The sequence below is a fragment of the Cydia pomonella genome, chromosome 18, assembly GCF_033807575.1.
Source record: "Cydia pomonella isolate Wapato2018A chromosome 18, ilCydPomo1, whole genome shotgun sequence".
Lineage (NCBI taxonomy): Eukaryota > Metazoa > Arthropoda > Insecta > Lepidoptera > Tortricidae > Cydia > Cydia pomonella.
In genome coordinates, this window is record NC_084720.1 from 15994379 (window position 1) to 16011072 (window position 16694).

General features: G+C 40.0%; 2 protein-coding genes across 2 annotated transcripts in view; one reads left to right on the forward strand and one right to left on the reverse strand.

Annotated features, from left to right (window-relative positions):
* The window catches only part of LOC133527536 (dnaJ homolog subfamily C member 13), a 62222-nt gene that overhangs the window by 35443 nt on the left and 10085 nt on the right, over positions 1 to 16694 (reverse strand). Inside the window, exon 9 of the mRNA XM_061864584.1 lies at positions 6725 to 6897. Coding sequence (XP_061720568.1) covers positions 6725 to 6897 — 173 coding nt within the window. The remainder of the gene's footprint in view (positions 1 to 6724; positions 6898 to 16694) is intronic.
* LOC133527531 (uncharacterized) lies at positions 11126 to 16023 on the forward strand. The gene is made up of 2 exons (XM_061864579.1): positions 11126 to 14816; positions 15381 to 16023. Exons 1-2 carry the CDS (start codon positions 11423 to 11425, stop codon positions 15794 to 15796), a joined length of 3810 nt encoding a protein of 1269 aa, XP_061720563.1. The 5' UTR covers positions 11126 to 11422; the 3' UTR covers positions 15797 to 16023.

The window sequence follows — 16694 nt, forward strand, 5'->3', positions numbered from 1 at the left end:
GGTGGAGGTAAGGAATTAAATCTCCATATACCAAAAAGTGTCATCAAAAACACCTTTAATAGGTGGCGCTACAATACCTAGAATACTTGACAAAAAAATCAAATGATAGACAGCACACTTCACTCCGTCAATAACGCCTAGGTACTTAGCTACTCTAGCGCTACTCTGGAGAGATTTGGAACTATTATTTATAGCTGACTTTTGCAACAGTTCTACCATAAGAGATTTCACTCCTTTTAAATCCACACTCCATAGTCACATTACTATTGCGCGGCAAGGACTGACAGATGAACATCGCAGCAATGGCGGCCGTAGTGGAGTTTCAAAAGTAATTGATGGTTGTAATAAGGTTCACTTTGGTAAGTTGTGGTTTTTGCATTTAACTAAATGAGAAAGACGTGTGATCTTGTACGAGTTTATTAAGCGACTGGTAGGACATATAAAATAGAAAGAGAAGGCGGGAATATACTTAAACAGGCATGCATAAGGTTCAAATTTAACACAACATACCGCCCACCAAAAGGACACTTACGTCCTTTTCATAACCTTACAATAGTACAATTTAAATTGAATCAAATTGACATTACAAAGTTTTAGTGTCAACGGGCAACGCACATAGTTTAGTTACAGACCGTTTCACTATAGCACTACCAGATTTTACACTATACACTCTAGTAAAACCGTCTTCAGCAGGGTGTTTGTCCATAATGCGGCCCAGTGACCATTTGCCTGGAGGTAAGTTATCAGTTTTAATAAGCACTATATCTCCTATTTTAAACTCCTTCTCTTTTTTCAGCCATTTAGGTCTTTGTTGCAGTCTGGATAGGTACTCATCTTGCCATCGACGCCAAAAATCTGCCAACAGTTTCTGCGTAAGTTGCCAGCGTGACAAGGTATGTATTTTGCATTCTTTATAATCTGCTGCTGGAACAACTATAGGGGCTTCACCTATTAAGAAATGTCCTGGGGTGAGTATTTCAGCGTTTTCAGGGTCTGAGTTATCGAGAGGACACAGGGGCCGAGAATTCAAACAGGCCTCGGTCTCGTAAAGTACGGTCGTCATCTCTTCGAACGTCAGGTTTGTTGTCAGAACTCTCTTTAGATGGTGTTTTATGGACTTGACGCCGGCTTCCCAAAGGCCACCGAAGTTAGGGCTATAAGCTGGAATAAAGTGCCATTGTGTGCCTTCGATTGCAAGTATCTCTGCTATTGGTCCGGTAAATTTCAATTTAGCTTCATTCCAGGCTTCTACAAGTTCTTTGTTAGCACCTACAAAGTTTCTACCCTGGTCGCTCCACAGGTGAGTACATTTTCCTCTTCTAGCGACGAAGCGTTTGAATGCTGCTATGAACGCTTCTGAAGTAAGGTCTCCAACTAGTTCAATGTGAATTGCTTTGACGGCCATACAAATAAAAATAGCAATGTATGCCTTCACAGTTTTTCCTCCTCTGCCTTTAGACGTCAATATCTGGTATGGCCCTGCAAAGTCTACTCCACTGTGTAGAAATGGTCTCGAAGGAGTGACTCTCGTCTCCGGTAAATCTCCCATGATTTGAGGTTTCGACGTAGCATTTTGTTTTGCACAAGTAAGGCATTTCTGTATGTGTCTCTTGACTAAGGACTTTGCTCGTAATATCCAGTATTTAGAACGTAAGTAGCATAGCATTTCAGCCATAGTGCCATGAAGCGTTCTCGTATGTGCGTCAGCAATTATTAGTGGTACTAACGAGTTCTTGTTTCCCAGAATGATTGGATGCTTTCTGTTCTCATCTATATTTGCATATCTGAGGCGACCGCCCACCCTGAGGAATTTGTTTTCATCTACGTATGGGGCGAGGGATCGTAAGCAGCTCTTTCTTTTGACTTGTTTATTTGATATCAACCGTTCTATTTCTTCTTGATATTCTTCTTGCTGTGTCATTTTTATGCAAATATTCATGGCGTTTTGTAATTCCATTGTAGTTATATCTTTGTCAATGCCATCTGGATTTTTCTTGTAGTTTAGGAATCTTCGGCAATAGATAATACTTTTAAGTAGTTCAGTTAGTTTATCAAAATCTCCAAATTGTGTAGTCAATGCCTTTTCTTGTTTTTCCAGGTCCTCAATATTCAGGTAAGTTTGAATTTTTTTGTACTTTTATTTCTTCATCTGTTGTAAAATCTTCTTGTTTACTAATATTTATTTCTTTTTCAGATAACCAGCTCGGGCCGTGCCACCACAGATCATAGTTCTTAAGTGTGGACAGTTTCATTCCTCTTGAAGCGATATCTGCAGGGTTATTTTTAGATTGCACATGGTACCAGTGTTTGTTGCTTAAGTTCTCAACAATTTCTACGACGCGGTTGGCTACAAACGGTTTCCATCTATTGGGTTCTCCACAAAGCCAAGCGATCACTATCGAAGAGTCGGTCCATGCGAACATGCTTGTAGTTGGTATTCTCATCGCCGATCCAATCTGTTTCATTAGTTTAGACAGGAGTAAGGCGCCACATAATTCTAATCTCGGGAGAGAGATCGTTTTCAAAGGAGCTATTCTCGTTCGTGCAGCGATGATTTTTGTTGTTATTTTGTTTTCACTCTCAACTCTTATGTATACGACAGCTGCGTAAGCACGCATAGATGCGTCGCTAAATCCGTGTATCTGTATCTTTTCTTTTTCCGTTTCTGTTGTGCCAAGCCATCTATCCATTTTTATATCTTTGACATTTTCAAAATCATCTCTTATCTGTTTCCATTCTTCTTCGAGCTCAGGGCTGACAGATTCATCCCACGACACCTTTTCAAGCCATAACCTTTGCATCAGCATCTTCGCCATAACAGTGCTTGGTGCGATCCAGCCTAGTGGATCAAATAGCCTTTGTACATCTGATAATATCCCACGTTTAGTTATAGTCTTTGACATTGGCGGCAGTGATAAGTTATATTGAAATTTATCTGCACCAAGGTTCCATGCAATTCCAAGTGCTTTTATAGTTCCATCAAGGTTCAGTTCTACCTGTGCATTAGCTGATCTCTTATCTTCATCAATAGATTTCATAAATTCAATGTTATTAGAACACCATTTCATGAGTTGGAATCCGCCTTGTTTTAGGATGCGCGTTACTTCATTAGCTATTGCAATAGCTTCATCAGCGGTTGCTGCCCCTGACAGCAAGTCGTCCATATAAAAGTCTTCTTTTATTGTTTTGATTGCCACTTTGCTGTGGTTGTTGGTTACACGTTTACCGAGTTGTTTTTCTTCTTCATCGATAGCAATCTTTTGAAGTGTCTTGACCGCTAAGTATGGAGCTGGAGCGGTACCGAAAGTGACTCGGAGCATACGATATTCCTTCAACTCTTCAGACTCGTCTTGTCGCCAAAGAATGCGTTGGTAATTTGCGTCCTCTTTTGTTACCAATATTTGGCGGTACATCTTCTGAACGTCTGCCACGAAGCCAACTCGTTTCAGTCTCCATCTCATTAAAAGATTTCTCAAGTCATCTTGTAGTTGTGGGCCTATCATGAGTTCATCATTTAGTGAGACATTGTTGGATCCTTTGCATGAAGCGTCAAAAACAAGACGCGTGCGCGTAGTTTCTTTATCGTCGCGAATTACAGCGTGATATGGCAAGTACACCGATTTATCTTCCTTTTCCTTTTCAGGTACTTCTTCTAGATGTCCTTCTTCCAGGTAATCATTAATACCCTTTATGAATTCTGTTTTGAGGTTCGGCGAACGCTTAAACTTTCTTTCCAATTGCATGAATCTCTTTGTAGCTATCTCTTTTGTATTTCCATCAAGTACTCTTGGATTCTCAGTCTTAAATGGCAGCTTCACAATGTATCTTCCTTCTTGGTTTCGAGTGACTGTTTTTTCATAGATTTCTTCACATAGTTGTTCTTCCTTGGTGTATTTTCTATTAGTGTCCGTTTCTATTTCCCATAGAGATTTCAGTGTGTCTTCTATATCGACCTGATGGTGCATGACAAGGTAAGAATTGTCTTGTGATGTGCTATCACTCTCTCCAAAAAGAATCCAGCCCAGGTCAGTTCTTTGTGCGCATGGTGTACCTGGTGGACCTTTGACTAGTTCTGCTTGCAGTATTCTAGCGTATACTCGGACCCCTAGCAAGAGATCTATGGGTCCCGAGTTGTTGTAATTAGGATCTGCTAGCTGTAATCCTTGTAAATGAGACCATGGTTGTTGAACAATATGCTTCTTGGGTAACTTCTTGGTCAGCTGTTTCGACATTACATAAGCTTTGACCGGTAGGACAAATGATTTATCCCACTGTGATTTTATTTCTAGCTCACAGACGTGGTTGATTTCTGTTCTCATAGGACCCAAGCCCGTGATGCTACCCCTTACATGTTGTCGGTCAAGCTTGAGCAGTTGAGCCGCTTTCTCGCTTATAAATGATTCTTCGGAACCTTGGTCTATTAGCGCGCGCAGTGGAATGATGTGACCTTGGTTGCTTCTTGCTTCCACCACAGCAGTCGCTAGTAGTGCTGATTTCTGTCTAGTAGTGAGATGTAACGCGATCACTGTGTTTGCTTGTACTTCTTCTATGTCTTCTACAACATGTAATGATGAAGCCAGTGGTTGTGAGGGACTCGTAGGGGCCACAGGCTCAGTCTGCTTTAGTTGATGTAGAAGGGAGTGATGACGTCGGTGACATATTCTACAGGACACAGGTACTCGACATTTTGATGCTGAATGCCCTGGTACTAGACAGTTGTAACATAAGTTGTTATTCTTGACATATTCGCTTCTCTCCGTTGGTTCCATCTTGGTAAACTCCTTGCAGTGACATAATGTATGACTTTCTTTACACATTACACAACTCCTGTTCTCGAAGGTAGGTGTGGCAACATGGCATGTACTTCGCTCCTTGTTTGACTTCACTTCCCTTGTATTATTAGAAAGAAGTTCCAGCGTACGAAACTTGGCCTCTAGAAACTCCTTAAAATCGCTCCACTTCGGTAAGGGTTCAGAGTCACTCTTATAAGCATGTTCTTCCCAGTCTTTATGCGTCTCTGGGTCCAATTTCTGAACAAGCAAAAATAACACTAGTGGATCCCAAGAGTCAACAGAAACATTCAGGTTCTGAATATTGTGTAAACACTCTGACGTTGTATCTAAGAGTACTTTCAATTGAACAGCTGATTGTGTGGTCATTTTACGCTGGTTAACCAATTTCTTTAAATTATTGTTCAAAATTAATCGTTTGTTGCCATACCTTGTTTTCAGGATCAGCCATGCTTGTGAATAATTATCAGACGTAATTTGAATGTGCCTCAGTAACGACGACGCTTCGGCAGTAACACTTGTCTTCAAATAATGTAGCCTTTGTACGTCACTTAACATCTTGTTATTATGCACGAGTGACATAAATAAATCCTTGAACGCGGGCCACTCTTCATAACTTCCACTAAAGGTAGGTAACTCGATCCGCGGCAAACGTACAAAGTTGTTTTGTGTTCCTGCTATAGCATAGCTTGCATTCGTAATAGAAGTTTCCATTAAAGTATCTTGCACTAAACTTGAAAGTCTGTCCATTAAATCTCCCCGGAGTACGTTGTATAAATCTTCGTAAATAAAAAACTCTTCATTCAAAAAGTATGGTAAAACACCCCTTTGGTCCGAAGGTGTAGCCTTCACCAACTCTTGATGTCCATTATTGAACGTAGTCCAGTACTCATCAATCATTTTAATGCGAGACTCGATGTAACCCTTGGTTAATCTTTCTTTAGGGCATTTCTTTAAGTTAGTTTGTGTTTTCCGAAGCACTATAGCACTATCTTCAAGCACAGCAAGTAATTGTTTTTGTTTATCAGTCATTGTTAACGATAAAACACTGCAATTTCACGTACAAGTCTATAAAACGTTGTTATAACTTTAAGCAATAAAACTTGTTTATATTCAAAATAACTCATTAGTTTGAGGTGCAATTCGTTAGCATTTGCCGGCTCCTTATCTCTGGAATGCGCCTCGCTATTGTTCTCGCCGCCGGGCGGCCGGTGTCCGATGCACTAATTTATCCGGTTCGATTGCGACCATATGATGGTTGTAATAAGGTTCACTTTGGTAAGTTGTGGTTTTTGCATTTAACTAAATGAGAAAGACGTGTGATCTTGTACGAGTTTATTAAGCGACTGGTAGGACATATAAAATAGAAAGAGAAGGCGGGAATATACTTAAACAGGCATGCATAAGGTTCAAATTTAACACAACAGTAATGTCAGTTTTTATTGTATTATAATCCCCTATTTGATGATGATTGCTATATTTAGTTTAACAATATATAATATGATAAAGTCAGACCAAGCTAAGTTGGCAACGATTTTGATAGCCAGCCTGTGCAAATGTTAAGTGTGACGTTTAAATTAACACTTGCACTGTCTGGGCTGTTAAAACCGCCGCCTACTTATCTTAGTCTGACTCTAGTCTATATAAAAAGGTATAGACACAAAGGTATACAGGATCGGGATGGCATGTCAATTAAGTTTATATTTATATTTATATTTTAAATAGCGCCTCTAGTTCGAAGGAAGCTAGTGCTTGTAATAATGCCGTTCACAATATATTCTTATATTCGTGCTAATTTTGAAACATTCTATTAGCTCCTGCAGTAAAAGCAATTAATTCAAAAGCACACATTTATTTCACCGATAAAAGACTCGCAAATACTCGTAGTGTTATCGCCGGTACACGTCATGGTCTTCTTGGTCTTATCGACATACCCAGGCAACGCAGTGAAGGCAGCGAAACCCACTTTGCTAGCGCACAGCCGCCTCAGCGCATGAAACAGCGCCTCTAGCTCTCTCGGCGGCAACGTGGCGCTTGTCGCTGTACTGTTTACGAGAGCGCTCAGCGCTCCCGTTATCAGCTTCTCCTTATTCTCCGCGAATAGGCGCTGAAAATGGACACGATTTGATTCTACAAGATTAAACAAGCCTCCTAAGCCCCAGCAATCCTAAAAAACCATTTGCCTCTGAAATTTGAACCTATAGTGTAGAAAATAGAGTTGATTTTGCTTTGTTTGAAAACGGAAAGAAACAAAGCAAATTCAAACTCAGTTCCAATTGAATGTGATTTAAATTTCATCGAACTGAATAAGTCCTATAGGTAGGACCTTGGCCCTTAGGAGGATAAATCGTTTGTTGTAAATGTTAATACTCAAGAACAAATACATTCTCAATACATATTCCATACCCATGAGTGACTATGATCATTATTTACAAGTAAAATGAAAGCTTGAAGTGCCGTTTCCACTTAACTTTTGATAGAAAAGGGTATCTATAGTTTGTACATTCTCTGAAATTGAATATGTATTATAAAAAAAAATCATAAAAAGCTATGAGATTAATCTACAATATCTCGAAAAAGTATGGCACTAACAGTGACCTTATTACTTTGCAATAAGATTCACAAATGTAAGTTAATATCCTGGATGAGATATATATTTTTAAATTAAAAGAATAATTGAAAAATTAGCCGTCTGGGCAAGATTCGAACTTGCGCCCCTTTGGAACACCGGCCGAATTTATCTTTATCTTATATTCTTTTTTTTTTGTTTAGCCTTAAGGAGGCGCATAGAGTATACCCAAAGCGGTGAAATTTACATTTCTCCTTATTTTATTTTATGTGTCATTTGCAGACGTATCTACTTGATAATAATTAGATTTATGATGGTAGACCGCGGGCCAGAAACATATTTTGTCTGTTATCGCCTCCCGGCTGATACTTTGTCAGGTAATAGTTTAGATGCTGTTTTAAAAAAACCGTCTGCCGGTTGTATCGCGGTAACATCAGCTGTAAAATGAACATGTAAAAAATATTCGCCTTACCACTTTATGTGCGGCAAAGTATGCGTAATGTGTAAACTGCGTAATCCATTGATGGCTTTTCAGGCGTTACGCCTGATGAAATGCTACATGCAAATTTTAATGATTTGTTATTGCTATCATAAAAAGTATAGCGCTTATTTTTTACATGTTCATGCGACCAGCTGATGTTCTTTCCACCGCGATATAACCAGCTGACGATTTTTTTATTTAACATGAACATCTGAACTATCATTTGATGATTTGACAAAGTATTAAACGAGAGGCGATGATTTTTTTTATTTTTTTTTATTACATGTTTCGGTGGCTGCCATTCCTCAACCCACCAACGGAGCGGCAGCTGACGTCCACGAGGTTTCGGCCGGGAGGCGATTGGTCATGGAAATCTGTTCCTGGCTCGCGGTCTATGGTATATGACTGTTCGATTTAATAATTATGATACCCCAAACTTTGGCCAAAAGCAAAAGATTACAGGGGTTCCCTGCGTTTCGTGTACCAACATTGCAAGCTATTATGAACCTTGTGCGTAAAATACAAGGTTCAAGTGTCAAATACCCAAAAATATATATATAGGGGACTTACTATATCCCATGTAAGTATCCGCCACAACAGGGAAGGGGCCTACAAGGCACAAACAAATCAAAATGGCAAACAAAACATGATGCAAAAGAAAAAATACGATGCATTATGGGCAGCGGGTTCAACATATGCAAGTAATAAAACAGGTATCTTCCAGTTTGTGACGGATGGTTTTAAATCATTAATTTTGACCTTAGCCCTCAACACCCACGTCGCATGTAGCCCATATTTAAGGTAAACCATGTCTAGAGTTAGTTCAAACTAAGTTGGCGGCGACTTTTACAGCCCAGACCGTGACCCGCGACCGTCAACTTCGCTCTTCTGGCAATATGTCTCTGTCCATTCCTCTTCACCGGACTGGGTTCATGTCAAATTCGTTCACCGTGCAGGTGGTGCGTCTTTGGAATGGACTTCCTTTTAATATCAAAAATGCGCCAAATAAGTTCGCTTTCAAGAAATCATTACGTGCTTTCTTTGCTAGCAGAATGAAAGATTGTTAATGTATTTATTTATTAGCTTCATGTGTTTCGTCTTTTTATTTATTTATGTATATATATATATATAGTATATGTGTGTATTATATTTGTATGTATATGTTATTATATGTATTTTTGTTTGATTTGTTTTGCTATTGTAATTGTAGCACCGCTCACAATCTCTCTGCTTAGCCTTAAGGTTGACTGGTACAGAATGCCTCGTGGCTTTAAGTCCACCTTTTGTGCAATAAAGATTTAAAAAAAAAAAATTGGTAGAAGTTAGACGTTTTATAATCCTTGCACAGTCTTGGCTATCAAAATCGCTGCTAACTTAGCTGGGTCGAACTCTGTACTCAAAACTGAAATTCAAGACCAAAAAAATTACTACAGATACGTCACTAAGCTTAGAATAAATTTATTTAAAAGTGGAAATAATTACTGGCTTGGGTGAGACTTGAACTCACTGCCTCTGGATCGATACTCCAGCCCGCTGCCAACTGAGCCACCAAGACCTCATCCATAGCCAGCAAATTTTCCCACCATATATCTAGGTGACCCTAGCGACATCTACCGTAAGAACATTACACTTCTTAAACCCGTCTTTCACTTCAAAAATCAAGTGCTATTGTATGTCTTTCTAGCTGTAGAATATGTATATAGATTATATTTTACATAAGGAAAATTAAAGACAAAATTTCCTCTCATACAAAAAGTCACAAACTCCGTCACATTTTCTGGGGACAAAAACCAACACAAAGAAAATAATTTTGACCCAATTGTAATAAACGAAGACTTTAATAAATAGTGCAAAATATTATTAGTATAAACTTCTGAACTCAAGTCCTGATTCCAGAGAACGAGCTTCATTGTCATATTAGTAAAAGCAATTTTCCGTGGACATGATTGTTGGGCATGATGCTGATGATGGATGAAAAAAATAAACATGACTTGTTTCTATACAAAATGTTCAGTCACCTGCAATCATATGTTGCACAACGCGGCGCGTAAAAATATCTCATACAATCATACTGTTCGCGCATCTAGTACTACCAGTGACATCTAGCGGCACTGCGGCGACAACTCCTGTACCGCCCCTCTCCGCGCTCATCTTTCTGGATTCATTCGACTCGATATACGGCACGATAAACACCTTGTTCGTTACATGTAATATTTAAGCGTATATAAAGCCATTTATAGAAATAAACGGATTTCTACAATATATATAAATAAACGTCTTCATTGAATGGACCCCTGGAAAACCACCGAATCCTGCACATAATTTGATCCTCGAGCCGGATACTGCGAGAGAAGTCAGCTCGTCAGGAAGACGAAATACCCTTGCGAGATGACACCAGCACCTCAGCATCGTCTGCAGCAGTGAACGGTCAGGTCTACCAATTCCGTCTATTCCTTTCCTAGTCGAATTGTGTTAAAACCGAGTTTTTTTGTGCATTCCAGTGCCGCTCGTTACGCAAGTCACGCAGCAGCAGTTTGTGATCTACCGTACCCGTTTGGAATTTATGCACGTGAGTAGTTCCAATTTCTCTTAATCTTTCGAAATGGGTGAGGGGGATGAAACTGGTGCTAAATTGACTATTCCTTCTGGATCAGGGTCACCTAGAAAAAGTCAGGCAACAATTTCAGAGCTCCGCAAACAAAGGGGTAACTTGAAAGGCCGGCTTACGCAATTCAAAAAATTCGTTGATTCTCTTTTATCGGTGACTCCTTCCAAAGTACAAATTGCAGAATTAAAATTACGCATGCAAGCATCTACAGAGACTTTTAAATTTTTTAATGACATTGAAAGCCAAATTGAACTTTGCTCTCCAGAAACAGAAATGTCTGCCAATTACGAATACGTAGAAACTCTCGAGGAGTTATATTTCGGTACTATGGCTAGCGCTAATTGTTTAATCGATGGTGTGGAGACAAATAACGTTACTATTTCAAGTTGTGATCATGCCGTGAACAAACCGTTTTCAAAATTTAAACTACCCGAAATTAAATTGCCCTCATTCGATGGTTCGTATGATCGTTGGCTCGAATTTAAGCATTCTTATGAAACCATGATCCATAAACATTCCGATCTCGACGCGATTCAAAAGTTTCATTACCTTCGATCATCACTAAGTGGTAGTGCATTACAAGTAATTAGTGCGTTAGAATTCACGGCTGCCAACTACATTCAAGCATGGGAATTGCTTGAAATTCGCTTTCATAACCCTAGGCTTTAGTACATAATCACATAAAATCCTTGTTCAATATTTCAGCCTTGAAACAAGAATCTTCGACTCAAATACGTAGACTGATAGACACCGTGTTACGTAATTTACGCGCTTTAAAAACGTTAGAGGAACCTACCGACTCGTGGGATACGTTAATTATTCATTTAATTGTGTCAAAACTCGATACGACCACGGAGCGTAAGTGGGAATCTCACATAGGGTCTATCTCGGATAAGTCAATCAATAATGAGTCTAAGAAAGTTAAGCTGGAAGATCTCTTATCGTTTCTCAGAAACCGGGCGGATACGTTAGAAATGATAAACTCTAATCATTCCAAGGCACCGACCGCGGTTAGTACTAAGCCTAATTACACGTCAAATAAACCTACGCAAGTAGTTAGCTGTGTCTCTGCTAGTGTTAATGCTAATAAATCGAAGCCTTTCAATAATAAACGTTTCCGAAACTGCGCGATGTGTAACGAGAATCATGCACTTTATACGTGTGCTAAGTTTTTAAATTTATCTGTCCAAGATAGGTTAAACTTAATTCAAAATAAAAACCTGTGTAATAACTGTTTACGCGAAGGGCATTCCTTAAATGAATGTATATTCGGTCCGTGTAAACAGTGTCAACAAAAACATAATAGTTTATTGCATATGGATAATACTCGCAATGATAGTGTGTGCGTGAGGCCGTCGAGTGCGCCTGCACACAGCGCGCCGTTATCAGTGCCGAGTACATCTAGCTGCTTTGTATCCGCTGACCGCGCGCCTATAGCCGAGTGCGAAGGTGGCGCGGAAAGTACCCGGTTCGTTCCCAGGCGAGGCTTACTTCCTACTGCGTTAATTGAAGTAGCCGATGCGAACAATCAATTCCATACGTGTCGTGCGTTTTTAGACAATGGGAGTGAACATTGCTTTATAACGGAAGAGTTACGTAATCGATTAAACGTTAAAAATTTACAGTCCACTATTCAGATCTCGGGTGTAGCAGAAATAGTTACACAGACAAATCAGTCATGCGATGTAACTATACGATCTAAACAATCAGATTATTCTATGTCAATAACGTGCTTTGTCTTGCCGCGCATAACGTCCAGTTTGCCCTCGACTCACATAGACTTAGATAGTATACGTATTCCTGATAACATTCAGTTAGCAGATCCCGATTTTAACGTGCCTTCTGAAATCGATATACTTATCGGTTCAGAAATATTTTGGGACCTTTTAGACGGTGAAAAGATTCGATTACCAACAGGGCCGTACTTAATAAATTCGAAATTAGGCTGGTTGGTATCTGGTCCAATTAATACACGGAACTTGCGCATTAATAATCAAGTCCATTGTTATTTTACTCAATCGATTGACTCTCAACTTAGAAGGTTTTGGGAGATCGAGGATATCCCTCAGGTAGATAGTATTCTTACAGCTGACGAGCAGAAATGTGAGGATATTTTTACCGATACGACTAAACGTGAAGAGGACGGTCGGTTCTCCGTCCGAATGCCGCTAAGAGAATCAGCTGATACGTTGGGCGATTCTTATACGTTAGCGAAAAATCGATTTTTATCCTTAGAACGTAAATTAGAGCGTTTGCCGGAATATAAACGTTTATATTGTGATTTCATGCGGGAATACGAAAAGATGGGTCACATGACTCGTGTTACCGACTATGGTACTCCGAATTACTTCCATCCTCATCATGGAATATTTAGGGAGGGGAGCACCACCACTAAATTGCGCGTTGTATATAGTGGCGCTGCTCCCACCACCACGAATAAATCGTTGAATAGCATTCAGCTGCCGGGTCCAGCACTTCAAAACGATATATTTGCTATTTTGCTACGTTTCCGTCAATACAAGTACGTTGCTTGTGCTGATGTGGAGAAAATGTTTCGGCAGGTTTTGATCCAACCAGATCAGAGATCCTTGCAAATGATCCTCTGGCGTGAAAACCCTACTGATCCATTACACGTTTATGAACTCAATACGGTTACATATGGGCAAACTAGTGCGCCATATTTAAGTCAACGTTGTATACGACAGTTAGCGTTGGAGTGTGGTGATGACGTCATCGCGCGCGTTATCAACCAAGATATATTCGTAGACGATTTAATTACGGGAGATGATAATTTCCAAAACTTACTTGACATATGTCAAAAAACGTATGACGTTTTGCAATCAGGATGCTTTCCTTTACGTAAATGGACCTTTAATTGTGACGTTACACAAGAAGAGTCCAAGGAACATTTTGTTGGTGAGCACACCCAGAACAAAACGCTCGGAGTAGGTTGGGACAATAAACGCGATGAATTGTATTACACTACAAAAATCGATCCTTTGCCTAATTCGTCGTACTTAAATAAACGAATGATGTTATCGATTATTTCACAGATTTACGATCCGTTAGGTCTTCTTTCTCCTGCGGTGATAATTTCCAAAATTTTGCTTCAAAAATTATGGTTAAGTCGTATCGATTGGGACACTCCGGTTCCAGAAGACATTAAATCGATGTGGAATAATTTCATAAATACATTAAGCCGTTTAAACGATTTACGGATTCCGCGTCATGTAAGGGGTGTACACACTGGACATACGGAATTGCATATTTTTTCTGATGCATCGTTGCATGCTTACGGCGCGTGCGCTTATATTCGGACATATGATGAAGGGTCAGATGTAACTGTCAGACTATTGTGTGCTAAAAGTAAAGTCTCACCCCTGAAGTCTCTGACTATCCCGAAACTTGAACTTTCAGGCGCACTCGTTGCTGCTAAGCTTTATAAGAAAATAACTGATTCCTTAAGGTTAGTGTTTAATAAAGTTTACTTCTGGTGTGACTCGACTATAGTAATTTCGTGGCTAGGTATGTCTCCGCATCTATTGAAGCCTTTCGTTCAAAATCGTGTTACACAAATAAACGAACTTACCGGTAATGCTACATGGTTTCATGTGAGAAGCGAAGATAACCCTAGTGATTTATTGTCTAGAGGCGTTACTTTAGATAATTTAATTGATTGTAATTTATGGTGGTTCGGACCATCATTCTTGCATGACCCGAAATCGGATTTTGTTAGTGACAATACGAGTAAAAATACGGCAATCGAAGATTTACCCGAGTTACGATCGACCGCGGTAAGTTTAGTTTGCAATCAGCAAGATGAACTATTTAATTTCGATAGATGTTCATCTTACATTAAATTAATTAGGATCGGCGCGTATGTACTCCGCTTTATATTAAACTCACGCACTAACTCTGAGCGTAAACAACTCCGCCAAACCGGTTCATTATCGGTGGACGAGTTGGATGCATCACGTCGTATGCTAGTTAGATTCGCACAAATGCAATCATTTCCGGACGTCTACGATAGTTTACTTAAAAATAAACCGATTAAGACGAATTGTAAACAATATAATCGTATATCCGGTCTTAACGTGTTTTTAGACGATCGTAATAAGTTTAAAGTGATTGGAGTCGGTGGTAGATTGTGTAATTCTACAAGTTTCGATTACAACAAAAAACATCCCGTGTTATTGTGCAGTAAACATAAGTTAACGGTGTTGTTATTCAAATATGAACACAAGCGGCTGCTACATGCCGGACCGCAGCTACTCTTATCTACTTTGCGTGAATGTTGGTGGCCTTTAGGTGCGCGAAATTTGGCAAGGAAAATAGTGCGAGAATGCGTTACCTGTATTCGAATGAAAGGTAAAGTACTTAGTCCTATCATGGGTAATTTTATTTTGGATCGTTTAGAGCCTGGTTTCCCGTTCATTCGTACAGCCGTTGATTACGGCGGGCCAATTTTCATACTTAATCGAAAGGGGAGAGGAGCTCAGCTTATTAAATCGTATATTTGTTTGTTCATATGTATGGTCACACGAGCCGTTCATTTGGAACTTGTTACGAGTCTCTCCACTGAGGATTATATATTAGCGCTTAAACGTTTTATTAGTAGACGAGGAAAGCCTCATATAATTTATTCGGATAATGGAAAATGTTTTGTTGGGGCCGAAAAAGAATTTCCCACATTTCTAAAAAATAGTTCGAAGGAAATAGTCGATTTTGCTGCCAATGATGGCATTAAATTCAGTTTCATTCCTCCTTATTCTCCCCATTTTGGCGGATTGTGGGAGGCTGGAATAAAAGCGTGCAAATTTCATTTAAAACGGGTAGTAGGTAATGCTAGGTTAACTTACCAGGAATTCAGCTCGGTTTTGACACAGGCCGAAGCCATCCTGAATTCCCGGCCCATGTCACCTATGTCCACAGATCCTACTGATCTATCCCCGCTCACGCCTGCCCATTTCCTAATTGGTCGGCCGTTGACCTGCCCTGCGAGCGAGGACCTGACGGATGTGCAGCCTTCCCGCCTGTCTCGCTACGCCAGGATCGAAGCCCTACGTCAACACTTCTGGCGTCGTTGGGCCAAGGAGTACGTTGCAGAGCTCCAGCGACGAACCAAATGGAAGACAAAGAAGGACGACATATCGTTAAACAGTCTCGTTTTAATCAAAGACGATAACCTGCCTCCTCTCAAATGGCGGCTAGGCCGAGTCACGCGCCTATACCCTGGGAGCGATGGCGTGAACCGTGTCGCCGACATCCTCACGGCGACAGGAACAATTCGACGCAGCTTTTCAAAGATCTGCCCGCTACTACCAGAGCCGGCAGACCACGACGGATGATGACTACTTTGGGAGTTGGTGCTCCCAAGGCCGGGGGCATGTTCGCGCATCTAGTACTACCAGTGACATCTAGCGGCACTGCGGCGACAACTCCTGTACCGCCCCTCTCCGCGCTCATCTTTCTGGATTCATTCGACTCGATATACGGCACGATAAACACCTTGTTCGTTACATGTAATATTTAAGCGTATATAAAGCCATTTATAGAAATAAACGGATTTCTACAATATATATAAATAAACGTCTTCATTGAATGGACCCCTGGAAAACCACCGAATCCTGCACACATACATAGATGGTTGAATCGTATAAATGTGCTATACCGCGTGCGCCCGTGAGGGACATAACATACGCAATGCGACAAAATTGAAAACACGGTTTACCATTCCTGACAACATACCAAAAACAACCTACGTAATTTGGTCGGGTTACTTGTTGCCCACCATAAACCATACTAAAATTTACGGTGGGAAAAAAATGAAACTGTGACAAGGACAAACAATAATAGCGCTTTCTCTACTACTCCTACTGAAAGTTCCATTAGTGCATCACGTCATCTGGACATTTATGCTTGAAATTCTCTGTGACATTTATGCTTGAAATTGATGCCCTAATTCATAAGCTATCGAATGATTATTATTTTTTAAATATGCGGCAGGTAAATGGACAGATAATGGTACATTAACCAAGTGCAGTCGTGTTTGGCGCCATAAAACTTTGGGAGGGTGCGTTTATTAAAATGGTTGAGAAAAAACATAGTTATACATATTTCTCGATAAAATTCATCGTACTATACGTGGTTAACGGCTCCATTATACGTGCACAAACACATTGTACAGTGAGTATGTTATTAGTAGAGCCAAAAGAACGAGTTATATTTTTTTCTACTCGTCAAATT

Bases quoted from the DNA above. Each gene is read 5' to 3' on its own strand.
- LOC133527531 (XM_061864579.1), top strand. From the start codon at position 11,423: ATGATAAACTCTAATCATTCCAAGGCACCGACCGCGGTTAGTACTAAG. The intron at 14,817-15,380 runs GTAAAGTACTTA...CTATGTCCACAG, and splicing joins TACCTGTATTCGAATGAAAG to ATCCTACTGATCTATCCCCG.